The sequence below is a fragment of the Aquarana catesbeiana genome, linkage group LG05 (genome assembly GCF_042186555.1).
Source record: "Aquarana catesbeiana isolate 2022-GZ linkage group LG05, ASM4218655v1, whole genome shotgun sequence".
NCBI lineage: Eukaryota > Metazoa > Chordata > Amphibia > Anura > Ranidae > Aquarana > Aquarana catesbeiana.
Window position 1 is genome coordinate 167,112,468 of NC_133328.1, and position 22,167 is coordinate 167,134,634.

The window sequence follows — 22,167 nt, forward strand, 5'->3', positions numbered from 1 at the left end:
ATGACATTAAAGATTTGGTCTACAGGTCATTTAGAATTGACTTTCCGCATATCACTTAACTCTAAACCTCTCCTTCACAAATCTCCTTGTTTAAAATCTTTTTAAGTTTCAGATGTAGCACCCTGATGTTTAGGCAGGGTTGCTAGTACATTTACCTCCCAGGCATAGTTGTCTTGGCCAATTGTTAGGGGATCAATTGATTCCACCCTAATTCTGGAATTGCTGAACTTCTCTTTTCTGTCACTAGATGGCTGATTGTCTGGTGACATTAGATAAGACAAGGGCATTGCAAGGACAGATTAGGAATAGATAGGTTATCTCAGCCAGTGGGCAGGGATCTTCTTGGGTCCCTTAGCCTGCTGGAAGAGCCTATTTATTTGGGTGAGGTCAGGTGATCTGGGTTCTGTGCTACCTGGACGGCTGTCTGGGTGGATGTGTGTTGTGCTGCTCCAGGCTGCTAGTCCAGAGCCTGAGGCCTATTCTGGGGACATCTGGCTGCTAGGCTGTCTGAGAGCCCATCTAGAAGCAAGAGAGCAGCGTAGGGTTGGGACTGAGGTTTGCAGTCCAACCAAAAGTGCCGGCTCTGCATGGTCATGGTCGGAGGTAGAAGGGAAGCTGTCGCCACTAAGGGACCATCCACTTTATTACCCGGGACCACAGTGAGTAGCTGAAGCAAGTACTGGAACAGTATTCTCACCAACCAGGGACGGTAAAGAATTGGGAAACTTCAGCAGGTGTCAAGGCAGGGACCCAGTCAGTGGAGATGATGCTTGCAGAGCAGCCTTGTGTGCCAAGCCAGGGACCGAGCAGGCCAGTGGGGTGAAGCTTGAGGAGTATCTGTGAGTGCCAATCTAGGGACCCAGCCAGTGGAGGTGACGATTGCAGAGCAGCTTTGTGTGCCAAGCTAGGGACCGATCAGGCCAGGGGGTTGATACTTGAGGAAGATTCTCAGTGAGAAGGTTGGAAGAGCTTGGGTGATCCAGTGGCAGTGGATCGGCAAGTCTGGTGAGAGAGACTGGGTGTTTAGTGGAGTGAAGATCTGCAAGAAGCGATTGTAGAGGAAGTACAGAAGTTTGTTACAACTTGTGTTAGAAACTGTTATAAGACTGTGCCATAGGGGACAGTGAACCTACACATGCGGATGTGGTGTCTTTCTGGATGCCTTTCCCTGCATGGCTGTCTACCTATAGAAGTCTCGGAGTGTGCTAATTCACATTGCAACTATTAAACGGTGTCCTGGCCCTAAACTCTTTCTCCCAAAGTTCTGTTCAAGAGAAAATAAATCTCTTTGCATTCAAGAAGTGTCTGGTGCCCATGAATCTACCTTGCAATACACCCACTATGCCTTGTAACCCACTCTACACAGAAGGATGTCAGCTGTCCCTAACTCTGGAGTTTCCCATTAGACCAAAGGGGACCCGGAACCTTGCTACACAGAGAAAGTGAGGGCCACAGTTAACCAGGAAGTAGCTCCCTTACGGCAGTCATAGATCCCTTTGGTATGCAGTTATATTTGGCTCAAATGGGATATGTTTTACAAATGTTGTTATTGTAATCTTATCAGAATATATGGTCCTCGTTAAAAATGGTCCTTACTTTTAACATAAAGTGGACCACTGAGCCTAAATTCTCTGTAAAGCAACACACATAATATCTTCATCCTTCTTTATTATGCAGCTGTTTCTACTGTAGTTTATATCTACAAACAAATGCTGGCCATGTAGTAATGTGGTGATCTTACTCAGTTCAGGATTACAAGTCTTATCTTTTGCCAATTAGAACTTTTTGTTTGGCACCTACCTGACTGCATATGCACCCATTTTATGATAATCCATAGTGTAAAGTGAACCTATACCTTGTATGTACTTTTGATATGCCCACAAAATCCTCAGTTTCAGACACGTGGTCCATATTCTGGCCTTAATCTCTTTGCCTTTGCACTATGCTCTGTCCCCTACCATTTAGTACTTGTATCTTTTTAGTGTTCTGTCAGTACTACACCGTGTTAATTAGATGCAGACTCCTACAGCAGAGAAGGCAAGTGAGTGTCAGCTGTCATACAGCAGAAACTAATAACGAAGCCTGGCTACCTGGTAAGATGTGGGCCTAGGAGTGGAGACTTATTCCCATCCAAATTACTACAAAGCCTCGGGGGGGGGTCCAGGACCCAGAACAGTACTAAGCCCTGAGGCATCTCACTATGTGTACAGTATGTGACAAATCTAGGTGACACATATACACCGTCCACAATCCCGCCAGCCAGTATCTCACATTTTTTTTTTCTTTTTGGAAACCAGAAGACATTTTTCCTTTACTGGGGGATCACAAGCAGAAACAGCTCTCTTTATCACCTTGTGGATTTCTATAGCCAGATTTGAGGCTAACAACTTTATTGCTACTTAGCAGGTGTTAAGTTTAGTCATAAAAGCGTAATCGCTTTGATTGTAAATATCAGTAAATGAGACTTTAGTGTTTATGTGAAATTGTTCTACACTGAGAATACAGAAATGAAAGCAAGTACAGTTAATGTTTACAAAAAATAGCACAAGCTACATGTGATGGGCAACAAAAAAAGTCCTCTGTATTAGCTAAAAATGCTTCATGACATACAAATGCTTTCTGATATTGTTTGTCTAACGTAAAATTAGTCATAAGATGCATGTGGGTGGGGTCTACTCACCCTGCACGTGGGTGTACTTTTCTTGTGTATGCGCTCATCAATGCCAGAGACCAGGCATTGTGAAAGACAAACATTATGGTAGTACCCCGGCTGACAGCAGAATGTTAAAAAAAACATGTTGACAATTAAAAATAATGACAAAAAAAACAGCGTGGGGTCCCCCCCAATGCATACCAGGGCCTTCAGGCCTGGTATGTATTTTCAGGGGAACCTCACACCACAGTTACAAAAAAAAAACATGTGGGGTCACGCCCAAAAAAAATACCAGACCCTTATCCAAGCATGCAGCCCGCCAGGTCAGGAACATCTGAACAACATTCCAGGAACATCTCTGAATCTGGGGATTTACAATCAATTCGACCTTAAGCTCCCTCAGTGCATTTGCACGGTTCCACATGGACCATTGAGCAGATACGGCCTATGGGCTCCTTGGTGCCCTCCTATGGTTGCTGCAGTGCTACTATTTATTATTTGCTATATATTGGCTTTTTCTTTGCTGGAATTGAACCCCAAGATTGGTTGTAAATGGAAACAGTTGATGGTCATCCACCTCTATTGCTAAGACCTTGACGTTTATACTTGAATAAATTTGAACTACCGTTTTTGAACTTGTGAAAGCCTCTATACAAGTGAAACCCTCTTGTGTATTAACTGAAACCTGAATGTGTCCTGAAGAAGTTTTCTACGAAACGCGTAGACACATCGGGGCTTGTATCATGTATATTTCTATATAGATGATCTTTTATTACCTTTTGTCAATGTCTTTGTACTGTATGCATTTATATTTAATAAAATGTATTATATTGTTATTTCGATTATGCTTTCTTAGGTTTGTTGTGCCTCTAAAGTCTGCTCAGGGGGTCCTTGTTGAACCCATTTTTTTCTTTTCTATGATATATGGTTCAAACGTTTAGCATACATATTAGTGGGTTCTTTTTTTAGAATGCTATAAGTAGCCCTACCCGCTAAGAGGTTGTTCATCTCCCCTTCATAGTCCTGTCTATTCAGCAACACAATACCCCCCCCCCCTTATCGGTGGAGTGAATGAGTCTTTCCTATCACAGAGAGATTTGATACCCTGATGTATATTTTTCTGTTAGACCTTTTTGGTTTTAGCCTGATGTAAATCCTTCAGCACCAAATCCTTAAAAACCAATAGATTTGGTGAAGGTTTACCCGGGGGGGGGGGTTAAACAAGGATGCATTCCTAAGGTTTGAACCCCTATCAGAAGACCCCTGTGGCCCCCCACTGGTTACCTTATTGGAAAGAAAATGTCTTTTGATACTTAATTTTCTAACAAATTTCTGAACATCTATGAACGTGTCAAATTTATTAAAGGATTTATTGGGAGCAAACTTGAGACCTTTCCCTGAAGTTTTAATTTCTACATCAGTTAGTTGGATCCTACTGAGATTGAAAATACCCTCATTACTTATCGCTTCCTTTTCTTGGGAATGTTTCCATTTCCCTCTTCTGCGTCCTCTTTGTTTTCCTTTTCGTGGTCCCTGGCTTTTGCCTAAAAAATTATCAGATCTGGTTCTTAGGGGGGCCATTCCAGAGCCCCTCCTCCTGTAGGGTAATGTTCCATGCGTGGTGGGTCATACGGCATAACTGTAATCATAATCCTCCTCATTATCCTGTTCATATAGGGGCTCATATCGATTTTCCATCTAAACTCCCGCTTGGGGATACCATGAACGTTCCCCCTGTCCTCCTGCGTACTGATTCTGGGATTGCAGCCTTCCTTGAGCTGCCAGATTGGATATCAGCTTTTCCAAAGATACCGTGATTCCTGCATCCATTGAAAAACCGGGTCCACTTTTACAGCTTAAGGTGTTGGAGCCTGATGGGATCATTGCCCAGTGTCTGATACCGCTGTTAACTGGAATTTGGTTAGTTTTTACAGCCCAGTCTGTTGAAGCATGGTGGGATTATTATCCAATGCTTGAAACTACTGCTATCTGGTAAGAAGTGACTCTATGTGATGATGGGATATTAAAGTCTTTGTGTTTTGAAGAGCACTGAAGTTCCCTTATATTTGGTTCACCCAATTCCCTTGAAGAGCACAGAATTTTTCACATATTTGGTTCACTCAGTTACCTTTTGTATAAGGGTTTGTCAGTTGGACATTTTTCATGCACATCTATTTATGCACATTTTTTTTTACCTTTTGTGAACTGAATCGTATATTTTTCACTTTATGAGTCATTTCATCCATTTTTTTAAATTTATTTTTATACACTTGTTTTTGTAGGAGTGGACTTTATGCCCTTAAATTTTTGTCATGTGTATTTGTGCACTGTGAATATTATAGATTAGCGCACCTGTTTCTTTTAATTATCTATTCTTATTGTAGGGGTTTGGACCTTTTAGGTTGCAGCTTTTCTTTATCTATATATATTTTCATTTATTTATTTATGTGCTTGATTTCTCCATTTCAATAGTCACACTTCCCTTCACCAGGAGAATAGGATAAGCGCAGGATTTTAACCCTTTTTTGACAGATATAAAAGATTAATTTAATCTGGTTTTATATCCACTTAATATATCCTTAAATGTAGCTACTGTAAGTATTTGAATTTATCTTTATTATAGCTTTCTTTAATGTCCTACCCAGACTGGTAAGACACTCTAAGCCAATAAAGCTTTACTGCATTAAAAAAGTGATCTAATCCTACGACTGGTAACTTACAGACAAGAGGAGAGTGATGACTCAAATCAATGTAGTGCTGCTCCTCTATTGTCAAATCAACAAGCTGTATTGGGCAACTGAAGCTCTGTAAGGTAGCTGGATCACAGGAGTGACTGATCAAACCTTTGAATATGAAAAGAAAAGTTCATAGGCTCTAAATTAAGTAATAACTGCAGTGCTTCAATTTATATATATATAAAAAAAACTTTTACCAGCACAGTCTATAACATATGAATAATATAAAAGAATATATAAGCAGTGCTCAAAGCAACTGTATAAAAAACACCACCTAAAAAGGCAGCATGTGTTGCATTAAAGCACAACCAAGTGTTTAATAGATAAAAACGTGACTAAGTAAATATAAACAAAAATACAGCACAATAATAACAAAAATAACAAAAATAATCATAATGAGTGAAACGTCCATGGGTGAGGTACAGTGAATCCAGAAAGTATTCACAGCACTTCACATTTTCCACATTTTGTTATGTTACAGCCTTATTCCAAAATTGATTAAATTCATTATTTTCCTCAAAATTCTACAAACAATACCCCATGATGACAACATGAAAGAAGTTTGTTTGAAATATTTGCATATTTATTAAAAATAAAAAATGTATATAAGTATTCACAGCCTTTGCTATGACACTCAAAATTGAGCTCAGGTGCATCCTGTTTCCACTGATCATCTTTGAGATGTTTCTACAACTTGATTGGAGTCTACTTGTGGTAAATTTGGTTGATTGGACATGATTTGGAAAGGCACACACCTGTCTATATAGTGTTCCACAGTTAACAGTGCATGTCAGAGCACAAACCAAGCCATGAAGTCCAAGGGATTGTCTGTAGACCTCTGATACAGGTTTATATCGAGGCACAGCTCTGGGGAAAGGTACAGAAAAGTTTCTGCAGCATTGAAGGTCCCAATGAGCACAGTGGCCTCCATAATCCATAAATGGAAGAAGTTTGGAACCACCAGGACTCTTCCTAGAGCAGGCCGCCTGGCCAAACTGAGCGATCGGGGGAGAGGGGCCTTAGACAGGGAGGTGGCCAAGAACTTGATCGTCCTTTTGACAAAGCTCCAGCATTTCTCTGTGGAGAGAGGAGAACCTTCCAGGAGAAACAACCATCTCTGCAACACTCCACCAATTTAGGCCTATATGGTAGAGTGGCCAGATGGAAGCCACTCCTCAGTAAAAGGCACATGACAGCCTGCCTTGAGTTTGCCAAAAGGCCCTGAAGGACTCTCAGACCATGAGAAACAAAATTCTCTGGTCTGATGAAACAAAGATTGAACTCTTTGGCCTGAATGGCAAGCGTTATGTCTGGAGAAAACCAGGCACTACTCATTACCTGGCCAATACCATCCCTATAGTGAAGCATGGTGGTGGCAGCATCATGCTGTGGGGGTGAATTTCAGCAGCAGGAACTAAAATAGCAACAATTACCTCAATACAGACGTTAAACAGCATGTATAGTGTGGATGGAACTTGCAGCAGGCTGTCGGCTCATACAATCCAGCTAGGTATTGGTTAGGCGTGTGTGATGTCGTCATCAATGACGTCTTTGGAGAATGGGCTGAGTGATGAAAATGAAAAATGAACATATGAATAATGTTCCAATAAATATAAAGAATCTTTCAATCAGTTGTGAGGTATCTCAGCAAAATAAGTGAGACTCCAGTGGGCTTATCAGACAGGTAGTCTCCAAGACTTAAGAGGTCAAAACCTGTTTGTGTATGGAATAACTACTATACTGGATATCCATTCACAAACAAGTTCTGGCCTCCTATGTCTTGGGGTCTACCTGTCTGGAACGTGTTGCAGTTATTACTTACAGTAGTTACAGTAATGGATTCTATATCAGGTTTTTCTGTATGCAGCCTTTTTAATGTTCATTATACATATATTCATAGTATTAACGAGCACACATTTTGTCCATAATAACTACCCATTTGAAATAATTGTAGAAGAAGCATTACAACAATACCCAAAATAAAAATCCTATAGGAAAATATTACAGAAAAGGAGAAACAGAATACAGTAATACCTTTGTTTATGAGTAACGTGGTAAATTGTAACTTGATATGCAAGCGCTGTCTTGCAAGATGAGCAGTAGAAGGATTACAGTTTCACAGTTTTAATTAAAAAAAAAGTGGAATTACACTCACAATGTATATACCGCATTAAGTAATCTGGTGCTCATCCATGTAAAGCCACTGGTGTATACAGTAAAGCTGCTGGTGTATACAGTACTGTATGTGGCCAGAGGTCCAGGGGCGCTGGTGGCTCCCAGTGCTTCCTGGAGCACTCGGAGCACCCAGAAGTGTCAGCAGTTCCCGAGTGTCTCTGAGTTTTCCAGGAAGCGCTGGGAGCCACCAGCACCCCCGGACCTATGGCCACATACATCATAGCTTCCAACTGTCCCTGATTCCGAGAGACTGTCCCTGATTCCGAGAGACTGTCCCTGATTTTGAGCAATTTCCCCCTGTCCCTCTTTCCTTCTCATTTGTCCCTCATTTTGCTCTGATCCATATAGTTGTATATAAAATGCACTTTTTATCTTTCAAAAAGTGTTTCCCAATGCTAAACCTTTCATCCAATTTCTAAATTGCTGCATTTGTACATTTTAAAGGCCAATATAAAAGAATGGTAGTGGTAAAAAAAAGCACTTGTGGATTTAATTAACCTTTTTTTTTGGTTAATTCTCCTTTAGGGGGCGTGGCAGGGGGTCGTGTCCTATGCCTACATACCTTTGTTAGTAGGTGTCCCTCATTCCTATCTCAAAATGTTGGGAGGTATGCATACATTACTGTATACCCCAGTAGCTTTACTGTATACACCTGTGGCTTTACTGTATACACCAGCAGCTTTAATGTATACACCTGCAGCCTCACTGTATACACCAGCGGCTTTACTGTATACACTAGCAGATTTACATGGATGAGCACCAGACTCCTTAACACGGGATACACATTGTGAGTGTAATTTCATTTTTTTTTACATTAAAACTGTGATCCTTCTACTGCTCATATTGCCCCCGGACCTCTGTGACCACATACTGTTGACACCATACACTTTATACTTTATATGTATTGTATTTTGTATTGCTGTAATCATTTTGATATGAATAAATGGTTGTGGAACAAATCATCTGAATTTCCATTATTTCTTGTGGTGAAATTTGCTTTGCTATACGAGTGCTTTGGATTACAAGCATTTTTCTGGAACAAATTATGCTAACAATCCAAGGTATTACTGTACATGGAATAGAGGAAAACTAAAGTTAGTAAAGTAATTGCCTAAGAGTTGTACAGTGGCAGGGAACAGTGCAACTGCCTATTTTTGTATTTATCAAAGTTTACAGACTTATCCTCCAATGTTTTTAAAATAGTGTTTCTTTGATACTACTATGAATCTTTTTATGTTTAGGTGAGACAGCTACTTTCGAAGCACTCCCAGTCTATTGATAACCCCAATTCAAAGTGCATGGCATGCTTAGCTGTTTTTTCTTTAAAGTGAAGCTGTCATTTTTTTTGTTAGTTAATTTACATTTTAAAGTTTATGTGAATTTCAAAAAATGTTTTTATTATTTGTTTCTAGTGACTCCATAGGACTTAATTACCAAAGTATGCTGGGCTTTCTAATAGCAAAACCCAGCAATGCCTGCATACCTGTTGATCATTTTTGTACGCTTTTATGTTGCATTAATCTGCGCTGTATTTTGTGTGTAGAGATACGCTGCAATAAGGTCTCTCAACATACCTAAGTAAAGGGAACAAGCACCTTCACTATTTTTGGGGGCCATCCACACATTGCTATTTTTGTGCATTGTGTCAATACGTGCATCTTAAAGTGCATTAAATAGGCTGCCAATTCACCAGAATGGACAAAAAATAACTAAACAAATGGACAAAAATGCAGGATACTTTCTGGTGTGGCATGTCACAATGCAAGGTGCGTTGGGGCTTGTTTACACTTGCTTCAAAATGTGGCATTGGACATGCTTTTTTAAAGGACTCTGAATGCCAATCAAAGCACCTGTTGCTTTCTTGGTGCTTCAAAGCATCTCCAAAGCCTCCATAGAAGTCTATGACAATGCTTGAGAACCTGAAGCTTTTGAGAGGCTTTTATTCAGTGTTAGCTTCGCTTTGTTGTGGAGATATTACAGATATGAGATATCCCAGGTTGCACTGGGTAACAAACATGCGAACCGGAAAGACGTCATCAGCAGTCACTTCCAGTTCATGTGTATATATTCTTGAAGTGTCTGGTGCAGACATCACATCTGATGTGCAGTGTTCAGCAGCAGGAAGGCGAGCAGGGTCCGGACTGGCTATAGCAGAAGGTGAGAGCGACTAGTGAGAGAGGACTTAGAGGCAGAGCATCAACTAATGTTGCCACCATTTCTTCTAGCCAAACCTGAACACTTTAGCAGCTCACAGTGTTGCCAACCTCCCGTTAATTTACGGGCAGCCCATAAATTTCAGCCTATTTTCGGCTGCCCATAAATGTCTGATATGGGCAGCCGTGCCCGTTAAAAAGATGGCTGCGGGCTGACAGCGCAACTGCGCATGCGCCATTCCGAAGCCTGCAGGACTCGGCAGAACTCGCACACACTCGGTCGGGCACCGTGGGCAGACGCATGTGTAGTGATGTGATGGCGCCGCCTGGCGCCCTTTTTGAATGGCAAGCGTTTGTTCTCAGTGGCGCCTCGTCACATCAGGGGTCCGTCCAGGGAGGTCGATGGTTGCCTTTGCCTGTATTCTGGAATGGAGCGCTGACTGACCATCCATCCAGGTCAATCAGACCTCAGACATGTATTGTGCTGCTGACCTATACTGAACCAAGGTGGTAGGACAGAAAGACAGAGCAGGAGCAGGTCCATCCCCAGAGACAGACCCCTCTCTTGTACCATGTCCGCACACGCCTCTGACCCCATGTTTCGTGTCCGCACATGCCTCTGACCCCTGTACCATGTCCGCACATGCCTCTGACCCCTGTACCATGTCTGCACACACCTCAGACCCCTGCACCATATCTGCACATGCCTCAGACCCCTGTACCATGTCCGCACATGCCTCTGACCCCTGTACCATGTCCGCACACGCCTCTGAGCCCTGTACCATGTCCGCACATGCCTCTGACCCCTGTACCATATTCGCACATGCCTCTGACCCCTGTACCATGTCTGTACAGCCTCTGACCCCTGTATCATATACATTGAAAAATATGTTTTTTGACTTTTGTTTAACCTAAACACATTGCTAATAGCACTAGCTACATGTTTATAGTTTAAATAATTATTTTTGCACTGTTTAGCAGTGAAAACTTGCATTTTTGGCACTTTTTTGCAGTGCCAGTAAAAAATGTGGCTTTTGTCAGTAAAAAAAATTGGTGGCATTTGCAAATTTTGGTGACCTGCCAGTAAATTTCACTTTGGGGGGTTGGCAACACTGGCGACGCACAGCAATTTTTTTTTTGTTTGTTTGTTCTTAGTATACACTAAGCATATATTTTGTGATTAGATAACATTTCTAATCATTTACTAAGTTAATCCTGACTTTCCAAATTATTTGCTGTAGAAAGACACTATTTGGGCTTTGAAAGACTGTCTGTATACAAGGGTCAGTGTCACTACTCCCTCCACCATAATACAGGGTCAGTGTGTCACACCCCCATAACACAGGGTCAGTGTCACACCCCCATAATACAGGGGTCAGTGTCACACCCTTAATAATGCAGCCTCCCCCCCAGGAGAGAGACCACCATTAGTGTCCCCTTATAACAGTGACCCCCCTTCCTTACAGACCCCCATTAGATCAGAAACCCCCTTATATCAGTGCTCTCCTTAGAGACCCCCCAAAAATCAAAACAAAAAAAAAAATCAAAAAATGCAGCACACCCTCCTCCTATAATCACATTCATTCATATATTTAACATATGAATTAATAAATATAATTATAGGGGGGGGGGGGTCGCTGTATTTTTACATTTTTTTTTCTTTTGAGGTGTGCGAACATATATCAGTGATGGCAGCAATTTATTTACTGAGTTTTTCATTCATTCATTTATCTTTTTTAGATCAGAGGCCCCCTATATCAGTGACTCCCTCCAGTCCCCCCCTTTAGAGACCAACTAGTCTCTAAGGGGGGGGAGGGGTCGCTGATAAAGGGGGGCTCTGATACAATGAGGGTGTCTCTGGGGGTTTGCTATTATAACCACTTGCCTTCCGGGCACTTACCTTCTTGCCCAGACCAATTTTCAGCTTTCAGTGCTGTCACACTTTGAATGACAATTGCGCAGTCATATTACACTGTACTCAAACTAAATGTTACTCCTTTACTGATGGGCACTGATATGCGGCAATGATGGGCACAGATAGTTGGCAATGATGGCCACAGATAAGTGGCAATGATGGGCACAGTTAGGCGGCAATGATGGGCACTGATGAAGTGGCACTTATAAAGGCTACACTGATGTGCGACACTGATAGGCGGCAATGATGGGCACAGATAGGCGGCAATGATGGGCACTGATGAAGTGGCACTTATAAGGCTACACTGATGTGCGACACTGATAGGCGGCAATGATGGGCACTGATGAAGTGGCACTTATAAGGCTACACTGATGTGCGACACTGATAGGTGGCAATGATGGGCACTGATGAAGTGGCACTTATAAAGGCTACACTGATGTGCGACACTGATAGGCGGCAATGATGGGCACAGATAGGCGGCAATGATGGGCACTGATGAAGTGGCACTTATAAAGGCTACACTGATGTGCGACACTGATAGGCGGCAATGATGGGCACTTACAGGCATCACTGATAAGGAGGTGGGGCATTAACATAAGGGGGGCTGTGAGCTAATGGGGGTCTCCAAGGGGGTGCTGCTGATCTAATGGTTGGTTACCACACATTAGATCAGCAGTCAGTACCCTCTCTTAGAAACCCCCATTAGCTCACAGCCCCCCCTTCCTTAGAGACCTCTCCTCCCTTATAACAGCACCCCCTGCCCTCTTTAAGACATCCATTCTTACCAGTGGGACTCGGGAGCCCCTGCAAGGAGGGAAGTGTGAGAGCCGAACTGGGGGGCAGAGCTGCTCTTGGGCCCCTCGCAGTATGCAGTGTGTGTGTGAACAGATCATCTGCAGGTATTAAACACATACACACTGTTCCCTCACAGCGCCGGCAGCACTTTCTTCTCCTCTTTTTCATTCTCTTCTGAATGATGTCACGGCGGGGCCAGCACTAGAAGGCATCTGTCGGGCGGAGCTCATTCCCTCTGACAGGGAAGAGAATGTGCCCGGTGCAGGAGGAGTGCACTTAGCATACCGCAGCCATCTCTGTATGGTGAGGGATTTCAGCTGTGCCCCTCCCCCCAGTAAATTGCTCTGCCCGGGGCTCCACCCTCTTTCCACTGCCACTTGTCCTGACCCCGTGTCTGGGTATCAAGCGGACTGAAAACTGTGCACGAGTGTCTAAACCCGGACTGTCCGGGCCAATACCGAACAGGTGGCAACCCTAGAATCAACAGAGCTGGGGGAACAGAGCAGGAGAAACTAGCACAAGTCACATGTGTTGGAGAGTGTGGGAGCAATATGGCTGGGAGTTGAGCAGGGACCAGAGAGAGAGAGAGGAGGATCAGCGGAGTTGGGATTTACTACTGAACAGGGGATCAGCAAAGCTGGAAGTACTACTGAGCAGGGGATCTGCTGAACAAGGTTACTAATAAGGTGGGGATCTGCCGAACAGGGGTGATAATGTGCTAGGGATCTGATGGGGGGGGGGGGTACTACTGAACTACTAAACCTGGGTTCTACTGGACCCCGTTGAAACAAATAGAAAATCAACACACACTGGACATTTGCCAAGCTTCATTAATGAATAAATGAAGCATCACAGAAGCATCAAACACACATCAAAAAAGCATGCTGAAACAGCAGGCAATTTAATGTGTGTTATGCACTGTACACACGGTCGGACATTAATCGGACATTAATCGGACATTCTGACAACAAAATCCTAGGATTTTTTCCGACGGATGTTTGCTCAAACTTGTCTTGCATACACACGGTCACAAAAAGTTGTCGGAAAATCCGATCGTTCTGAACGCGGTGGCGTAAAACACATATGTCGGGACTATAAACGGGGCAGTAGCCAATAGCTTTCATCTCTTTATTTATTCTGAGCATGCGTGGCACTTCGTGCGTCGGATTTGTGTACACGCGATCGGAAATTCCGACAACGGATTTTGTTGTCGGAAAATTTTATAGCCTGCTCTCAAACTTTGTGTGTCGGAAAATCCGATGGAAAACGTGTGATGGAGCCTACACACGGTCGGAATTTCTGACAACAAGGTCCTATCACACATTTTCCGTCGGAAAATCCGACCGTGTGTACGGAGCATTAAGGTTAAAGCTAGTGTAAATGAACCCTTACTGTGTGTTGTGGTGCACTATAACATATGCACGTTGGCGCTGCATTGTCTTAGTTTGTCGGTGGGTACAAACAATTTAAATTGAATGGAATCACAACAAGCTATCACATGTACGTTTCATTACCATACGCTGTGGTAAATTGCGCATTCACACTTTGAAAAAATGTGATTCGACCCTAACAAGTAGTGCGCCATAGCACAGGTGAATTTTCTCTTGCTGTGTATGTGAGGTGTACTTCAAAATAAATGGCAAGGCAGCATCCATAGTCTAAGTTTGGGTGGTTTGTAGCAATGCACGTTACCACAGTCCAGAACTGTAAATCTTCACTTAGCTCTAATTAAAATAAAAAAAATATACAAAACACTATGCATGTCCTTTAAGACACATTAAACCTTCTCAAGGTAAAAGGTTGAAAATGATATTTAAAATGAACTGATAACCACATTAGTGAGCAATGATGTACAGTATGTAATCCAGGGTGAAATGATGGAACTATGATCTATTATATCAGCCATAGCTTTAGGGCTCCATTCTCACTTGTACGACTTCAAAGTTGCTCCGACTTTGGAGTGCAACCTTGGTGCAACTTTGACACAACATTGGATGGCTGCAACTTGGATACGACTTTGGCTTTGACCAATGATAATGACAATTGTTGCGCAACTGTTGCATTGTATAACATTCAGGTACGACTTTCTTGCAACATTTAGGTCTATGGCCCTGAAGTTGCATTAAGGGTTGTAAACACTTGCCGTTTTTCACCCTAATGCCTTCTATGCATTAAGATAAAAAACCTTCTTTACTGCAGCAATGCCCCCGAGCTCCGAGCCCCCTTTATACTTACCTGAGCCCCGAAATTCACACAACGGGAATGAGCACACCAGCTTCGGCCAGTGTCTCGTGTCCTGATTGGATAAATTGATAGCAGCGCGGTCATTGGCTCCCACTGCTGTCAATCATATCCAATGACACGGGCTCCGGGGGGGGGGATGGGACCAAGTCCTACATTCAGCGTCTATGGACGCCGGATGCTGGACTCGGGAGTGCGCCCCCGCAAGGTAACCCCCCAGGAGAGCGCTTCTCCTAGGGGGTTATACGATGCGGGGAGGAGCCGCGAGAGCCACTGGGGACCCCAGAAGATGAGGATTGGGCCACTCTGTGCAAAATGAACTGCACAGTGGAGGTAAGTATGACATGTTTGTTATTTAAAAAAAAAACGGAGCCTTACAATCACTTAAAAGTAGTACTTTGAAGCTGCTGCAACTTTAAGTTGCACATATATGAATAGTTATCATTGGAAAACATGGGGAAAGATTTGTCATGCGACTTTGATGTCCAAAGTTGCATGACACATCATATGCATGTGAATGGAGCCTAAAACTGGATATGAACAACTGAATATTTCTGCTAATCTGTGCCAATAATCTGGATGGGGAGTATAAAGGATGAGACACAAGGGTGAAACTAATAAAATAATAAATGAGAGAGGGGGAAGAATGTACTTCATGGTTTATTTCACTTCAAACTGCTTAGGCCTTTTCCATTTATAACATTTAGAAGACATGCTTCCTAGGAACTTCCTAGGAACAAAAGCACAATAACATTTTCCAGAACCCAAACAATCACCATAAAGATTTTAAAAAGCGTGGTTGCACGAGTACGGGTAATCTTATATCATTACCAAACTACTACAGTGCCTTGAAAAAGTATTCATACCCCTTGCAATTTTCCAAATTTTGTCATGTTACAGCAACAAACATAACTGTATTTTATATTTTACAAATAAATATCTGAAAAGTGTATTTAACTCCCCTGAGTCAACTTTGTAGAACCACCTTTCGCTACAATTACAGCTGCAAGTCTTTTTGGGGATGTCTCTACCAGCTTTGTACATCTAGAGAATGAAATTTTTGCCCATTCTTCTTTGCAAAATAGCTCAAGCTCTATCAGATTGGATGGGGAGCGTCTGTGAACAGTAATTTTCAAGTCTTGCCACAGATTCTCAATTGGATCTAGGTCTGGACTTTGACTGGGCCATTCTAACACATGAATATGCTTTGATCTAAACCATTCCATTGTAGCTCTGGCTGTATGTTTAGGGTCGTTCTGCTGGAAGGTGAACCTCTGCCCCAGTCTCAAGTCTTTTGCAGACTCTAATGCCCCGTACACATGATTGGACATTGATCGGACATTCTGACAACAAAATCCATGGAATTTTTTCCGACGGATGTTGGCTCTTGCATACACATGGTTACACAAAGTTGGTCGGAAATTGGGAACGCCAAGAACGCGGTGACGTACAACACGTACGACGAGCCGAGAAAAATTAAGTTCAATAGCCAGTGCAGCTCTTCTGCTTGATTCCGAGTATGCGTGGAACTTTGTGCGTCAGAATTGTGTACACACAATCAGAATTTCCGACAACGGATTTTGTTGTCAGAAAATTTGAGAACCAGATCTCAAATTTTGTGCAACGGAAATTTCGATGGAAAATGTCCGATGGAGCCTACACACGGTCAGAATTTCCGACAAAAGCTTCCATCAAACATTTTCCATCGGAAAATCCAACCGTGTGTACAGGGCATTATGCCCTGTATTTGTCTCCATCCATCTCCCCATCAACTCTGACCAGCTTCCCTGTTACTGCTGAAGATAGCATCCCCACAACATGATGCTGCCACCACCATGTTTCACGATGGGGATGGTGTGTTCAGGATGATGTGAATTGTTGGTTTTCCACCACACATAACGTTTTGCTTTTAGGTCAGAAAGTTAAATTTTGGTCTTATCTGCCCAGCGCACCTTCTTCCACATGTTTGCTGTGTCCCCCACATGGTTTCTGGCAAACTGCAAACAGGAATTCTTATGGCTTTCTTTTAACAATGGCTTTCTTGCCACTGTTAAACAAAGGCCAGATTTGTGAAGCGCACAGCTAATAGTTGTCCTGTGGACAGGCTCTCCCAACTGAGCTGTGGATCTCTGCAGCTCCTCCAGAGTTACCATGGACCTCTTGGCTGCTTCTCTGATTAATGGTCCCCTTGCCCGACCTGTCAGTTTAGGTGGAGGGCCATGTCTTGGTAGGTTTGCAGTTGTGCCATACGCTTTAAATTTTTGGATGATGGATTGAACAGTGCTCTGTTAGATGTTCAAAGCTTGGAATATTTTTTTATAACCTAACCCTGCTTTAAATGTCTCCACAACTTTATCCCTGACCCGTCTGTTCCTTGGCCTTCATTATGCTGTTAGTTCGCAAAGGTTCTCTAACACACCTCCGAAGGCTTCACAGAACAGCTGTATTATACTGAGATTAAATTACACACAAGTGGACTCTATTTACTAATTAGGTGACTTCTGAAGGCAATTGGTTCCACTAGATTTTAGTTAGGGGTATCAGGAGTAAAGAGGGCTGAATACAAATGCACGCCACACTTTTCACATATTTATTTGTAAAACATTTTGAAAACCATTTATCATTTTCCTTCCACTTCACAATTATGTGCCACTTTATGTTAGTCTATCACATAACATCCCAATAAAATACATTTACATTTTTGGTTGTAACATGACAAAATGTGGAAAGTATCAAAGGGTATGAATACTTTTTCAAGGCACTGTATATCAATTCAGTCATTCTCATCTAACAAAATCTACATTTTCAAATGGGACTTCAGAGGCATTAGCACCAACATATATGATAAAATATAAAAAAACTTTATTTACAATGCAAATTGAAAAATACTGTATACAAAAAAGGTATCGGCTAGTATGTCACATATATCTGTACAGTACGTTGCATTAAAAAAATACTCAACAATCCCTGTTAGGGGATATCATAGTGTTATATGGTGCTTGTTTAGTTGGCACTGGTCCCCAATCCAGGTGCATCCCCTAACAGGGATTGCTAGATATTTAATTGGGGATGTTGGCAGTGTGTAGGTTTGGCTACCTTACTCTTGTTGTTTCTGTAGAACATGGGAGTTCCTTGAGCAATCTGTAGTAGCAGATTGGCTATCCATGTGATGATGCCTGGCGTCACTTGGCAGGGGCAAAGACAGGGGACCAGTTGAACCTCTTCTCTTGTCTTTTAAATGTAGCAAGGTCCCAGGCCTCCTTTAGTCTAATGAGAACCTCCAGAGCCAAGAGCTGTTGACATCCTTTCATACAGAGTGGGTTGTAAGGCATAGTGGGTGTAGTATAAGGTATATTCATGGGTGCCAGACACTTCTTGAATGCAAAGAGATTTTATTTCTCTTGAACAGAACTTTGGGAGAGAGGGTTTAGGGCCAGGAGACCCTTAAGGTAGTTGCAATGTTAATTGGCAGACTCTGAGACTTCTACAGGTAGACAGCCATGCAGGGAAAGGCATCCAGCAAAACACCACATCTGCATGTGTAGGAATGCTGTCTCCTATGGCAACAGTCTTAGAACAGTTCCTAACACTAGTTGTAACAAACTACTTTACTTTCTCTACAGTCACTTCTTGTAGGTTCTCAACCCACTGAGCTCCCAGTCTCTCTCACTAGACTTGCTGATTCACTGCCAGCGAATCCCTTGAGCTCTTCCAATCTTCACTTAAGCCCTGTCTAAACATCAGGGTGCTACATAAATAAATAATCACTGACAGCAATATACTTTTCTGTAAGATTGGTGTTCTTTCCTCTGGACACCAATGTAAGGGCTATTCTTCCCATAGACTCCCTGTGTAAAGAAAGTTTCTTCCTACAGACTCCTAATGTAACAGCGTAATCTCACTAAACCCCTGTGTTCTTTTCACTGACCACCAATGGCGACCCTAGGGGGGGGCCAGAGGGGGCCCTGACCCCCCCAACATTATGCTGTGCCCCACCATGTGCCCCCCCCCCCCCCCCAAAAAAAAATAATTTTTTTTTTTTTTTTACAAAAAATCAATGTCTAAGAGGGAGAGAGTCCCCAGACAGCTCCTGCGGGTGATTCCTCCCCCCTCCCCTGCTCGCTGACACTGCATAATGCGAGCGTTCACACAACCACGGCTGCCTGATCTGCTCCTTCACCTGCATCCTCATTGGCAGGGAGAAGAGCGAGTTGCAGGAAGGACTCCACCAGGACTTTCAGTTACTGAAAAAACAGACTGATTTCTCCCATCCTTAGGACAGGAGGACCAGCCTGTAAATTCCAAGAGATGCCAGACCAGAGCTGTCAATAGTAGGGGCAGGACAGCAAGAGGAGGCTGGGGAACCCCACAGTGGCAGAACACCAGGGCCCGGAGGCAAGACAACCTTTGCAACCCTGATAGTTCTCCCACTGTTTTGGATCCTTATATTTTCTTGATATGCTGGTGACATATATCTCTTGTTTTCTGCCACCCTGGGGGACCCCAATACAGTAGGAAGGGAGCTCACTGCAGAACATGTGAAAGGGCCCGTTGTGGGGTCGTAGTAAAGGACCCCAGGATATATATATATATATATATATATATATATATATATATACATTTTATAGTTGCCCCCCTACTTTTGTCCCTGTCCCCCCATGTGCCCCCCCTAAATTTGAAAGCTGGAGACGCCACTGCTGACCACCAATGTAAAGAGTCCTTATTGTACATACAAATTATTAACTTATTAAAGTTATGTTTTATTAAGTTATTATTTTTATAAATGCACCGGGCATGTGGACAGGGCCTAAGTTGGGTGTCTTGTATTAGGGAAGAAGTTCTCGCACACAGGAGTTGATTTACTAAAGGCAAATAGGCTGTGCACTTTGCAAAGTGCAGTTGCTCCAGAGCTTAGTAAATCGGGTAAAGCTTCACTTTGTAAAGAATACCCAATCACACGCAAGGAAAAGAAAAACTCTATTTTTGCTTGCACACGATTGGATGATGGAAGTAAGCAGAGCTTCTGCTCATTTACTAAGCTCTGAAGCAACTGCTCTTGCAGCCTTTAAAAAATCAACCCCGCAGTGTATATAGCTCTAATGTCTTTATAATACTCTTGCACAGTGGTCCACAGTAACAAATAAACTGATCTTCAGCAATGATATAAACAGTTCAGAGCATGTACAGTTTCCCAGCATTTACAGTATGTTACCAGAGGATGGCTTTTGTTAGCAAATGAAATGCTCCTTCTGGGTGCAAGTGGATAATATCTCTGCACTGATCACAGGCGTGTGTATAATGAAGAAAGAGCCTTTCCTAAACTATCCCTCCTCGCCAGGAACCTGACCCTGAGCTATTCACTGTCCCTCACAAGCGGGGTCCTCTCCATACCATTGACTCACTAGACGCACGGCAAAACGATGCGTGGACCCTTATTTAAAAGAGATTTTAAATAAATAAGAAAAGACGGCCACTGAAGGTCACCAGAGGTTGCAAGATCCAATCAGACAGCTGCTCCCTCTGGGACACCAAAAGGACAATTTCCCCTAACCAACTTCACTCCAAAGTGCCACCTACTGGATGGAGGAAAATCTGCACCTGCCTACAGACATAGTTTACTAGCTAATGTCTGAAGCTATGTTTCGATCAGAATTTATTTACTCATAAAATGACTATTTTTATTGTTATTTTATTGTTGTGTTTATTAATATTTATCTGTGTCCTTGCAGGTGCTGGGATGGCTTTAAAAAGGAAAATATCTCTTGTTATTTCTGTTCTATTTCTATTAATCAGTGTATCTGTTATTATTGCCATTGCCTATGTTCAGATTCACCAAGAACAGGCCATTTCTCCTGGTCCAAAGGTAAAAAAAACCCCGAATTAACCTGAAACATTATTTGCTATTCATATGAGTCAATAAATGTTAATGAAGATGAAATTAAAGTGATTGTTCGATATAATGTAAAAAACTAGGGCTTTTTTGAAGATATAGTAAACCGCAGGCATGTTTCAGACCAAACTACAGGTACCTGCAAGATGAGCACAATTGTATCTAAATAGCCGGGCTGACACCATGGGGTTAATTTGCTAAAACAGGAGAGTGCAAAATCTGGCGCAGGTCTGCATAGAATCCAATCAACTTCCATTTTTTTTTTTTAATTTAAAGTGTTACTAAACCCACAACAGTAAAATCAGTCTATATGCAGCATAGGGTGCTTGTTATTCTCACGGTGGAACTTAAGGGCTTAATCCTCTGCATTGTGTAAAAAAGCTGTTTTATCCTGTATGCACAGATCCTTCCCTCCTGCACTGTCTATCTGGGGAAGGCCGGCTAACACAGGCAGGATAGCCGACCTGCACATGCTCAGTTGTGTCTTTTATGCTGGAGAGAACATTTACTTACTATATTAGGTATATAGTGGCAATATTTTATGTAAAAAGGAGATTTATAAGCCAAGGGCACTGGGGGGTGGATTAACTATTTTCATATTACTGGGTTTAGTAACACTTTTATTGAGCTGAAGTTAGAAGCTGATAGGCTACAATGCACAGCTGCACCAGATTTTGCATTCTCCAGTATTAGTAAATCAGCCCCCATATCTCTTAGTATCGGTTTAGGGCCTGTTCATGCTATAGCAGAGAGCTGTGTTTTTCTGCATAAGAAAAACACAGCACTCTGCAAGGGCACACAGGAAGCAATGCCTTGTTCACACTTCCCCGCAGCTGTCACCTGTGGTGCAGAGCGGTGCAGACAACTTCAACGCTGCATTTTTCCACACCGCTCCACAGATGAACTGTGCCAAAACCCACAGAATGGAGATCCATATAGGGAGATTGTTTTTTCTATTTGCCCCCCTTCCCTGTCCAATCGTCCCCAACTGTCCATTGGATTCCCCCTGCTGCCTGGGCCCCCCTGTGTGCTCCCCTGGCCCCCCTCCTCCCCCCGCACAGCTGCTGACTTCCCTCCTCTTCTTTCCCACCGACTGCTGCAGGGAATTGTTTCCTATGTGTTCCACTCACACTGCTGCATACATGCTGCATTTTATCGCAGCACACTGGCCCAAATCGCACTGCAATGTCAGGCAGCGCAGCACTCTGCCGTACATTGCAGTTAATGAAGTGGACATTTTGTACACTTCGAATAAAGCTCATATAAAACAATTAATCTCACACCACACTGCTCCCTAGCACAGCCAGCAATGCAAAGATTTGGTCCGGCCGCTCTGCGATGCAATGTGAATTGGCCCTTGATCTATGGGGATGCAGCAGCTGTAAAAACACAGCAGCATGTCCTAATTTGACAGGTGTGCAGGTGAGTGACACCAAATGCATACTGTCTGTGTTTGGGGTCATACAAGTGCATCAACATTCATGTCAAATTAGGACCCGCGGCTGTTTTCTTACAGTTGCTGTGTCTCTATAGCTTAAAGGGTTAATAAACCCTCATTTTTTGTTTTTTCTAAATAGCAAACCTATCATACTTACCTCCTCTGTGCAGTT

The 22,167-nt window shown here is 42.8% G+C and overlaps 1 protein-coding gene across 1 annotated transcript in view; it reads left to right on the plus strand.

Annotated features, from left to right (window-relative positions):
* ENTPD3 (ectonucleoside triphosphate diphosphohydrolase 3) overlaps positions 1–22,167 on the plus strand; it is a 77,023-nt gene that overhangs the window by 13,126 nt on the left and 41,730 nt on the right. The window contains exon 2 of the mRNA XM_073630329.1: positions 20,397–20,530. Coding sequence (XP_073486430.1) covers positions 20,405–20,530 — 126 coding nt within the window. The 5' untranslated portion in view covers positions 20,397–20,404. The remainder of the gene's footprint in view (positions 1–20,396; positions 20,531–22,167) is intronic.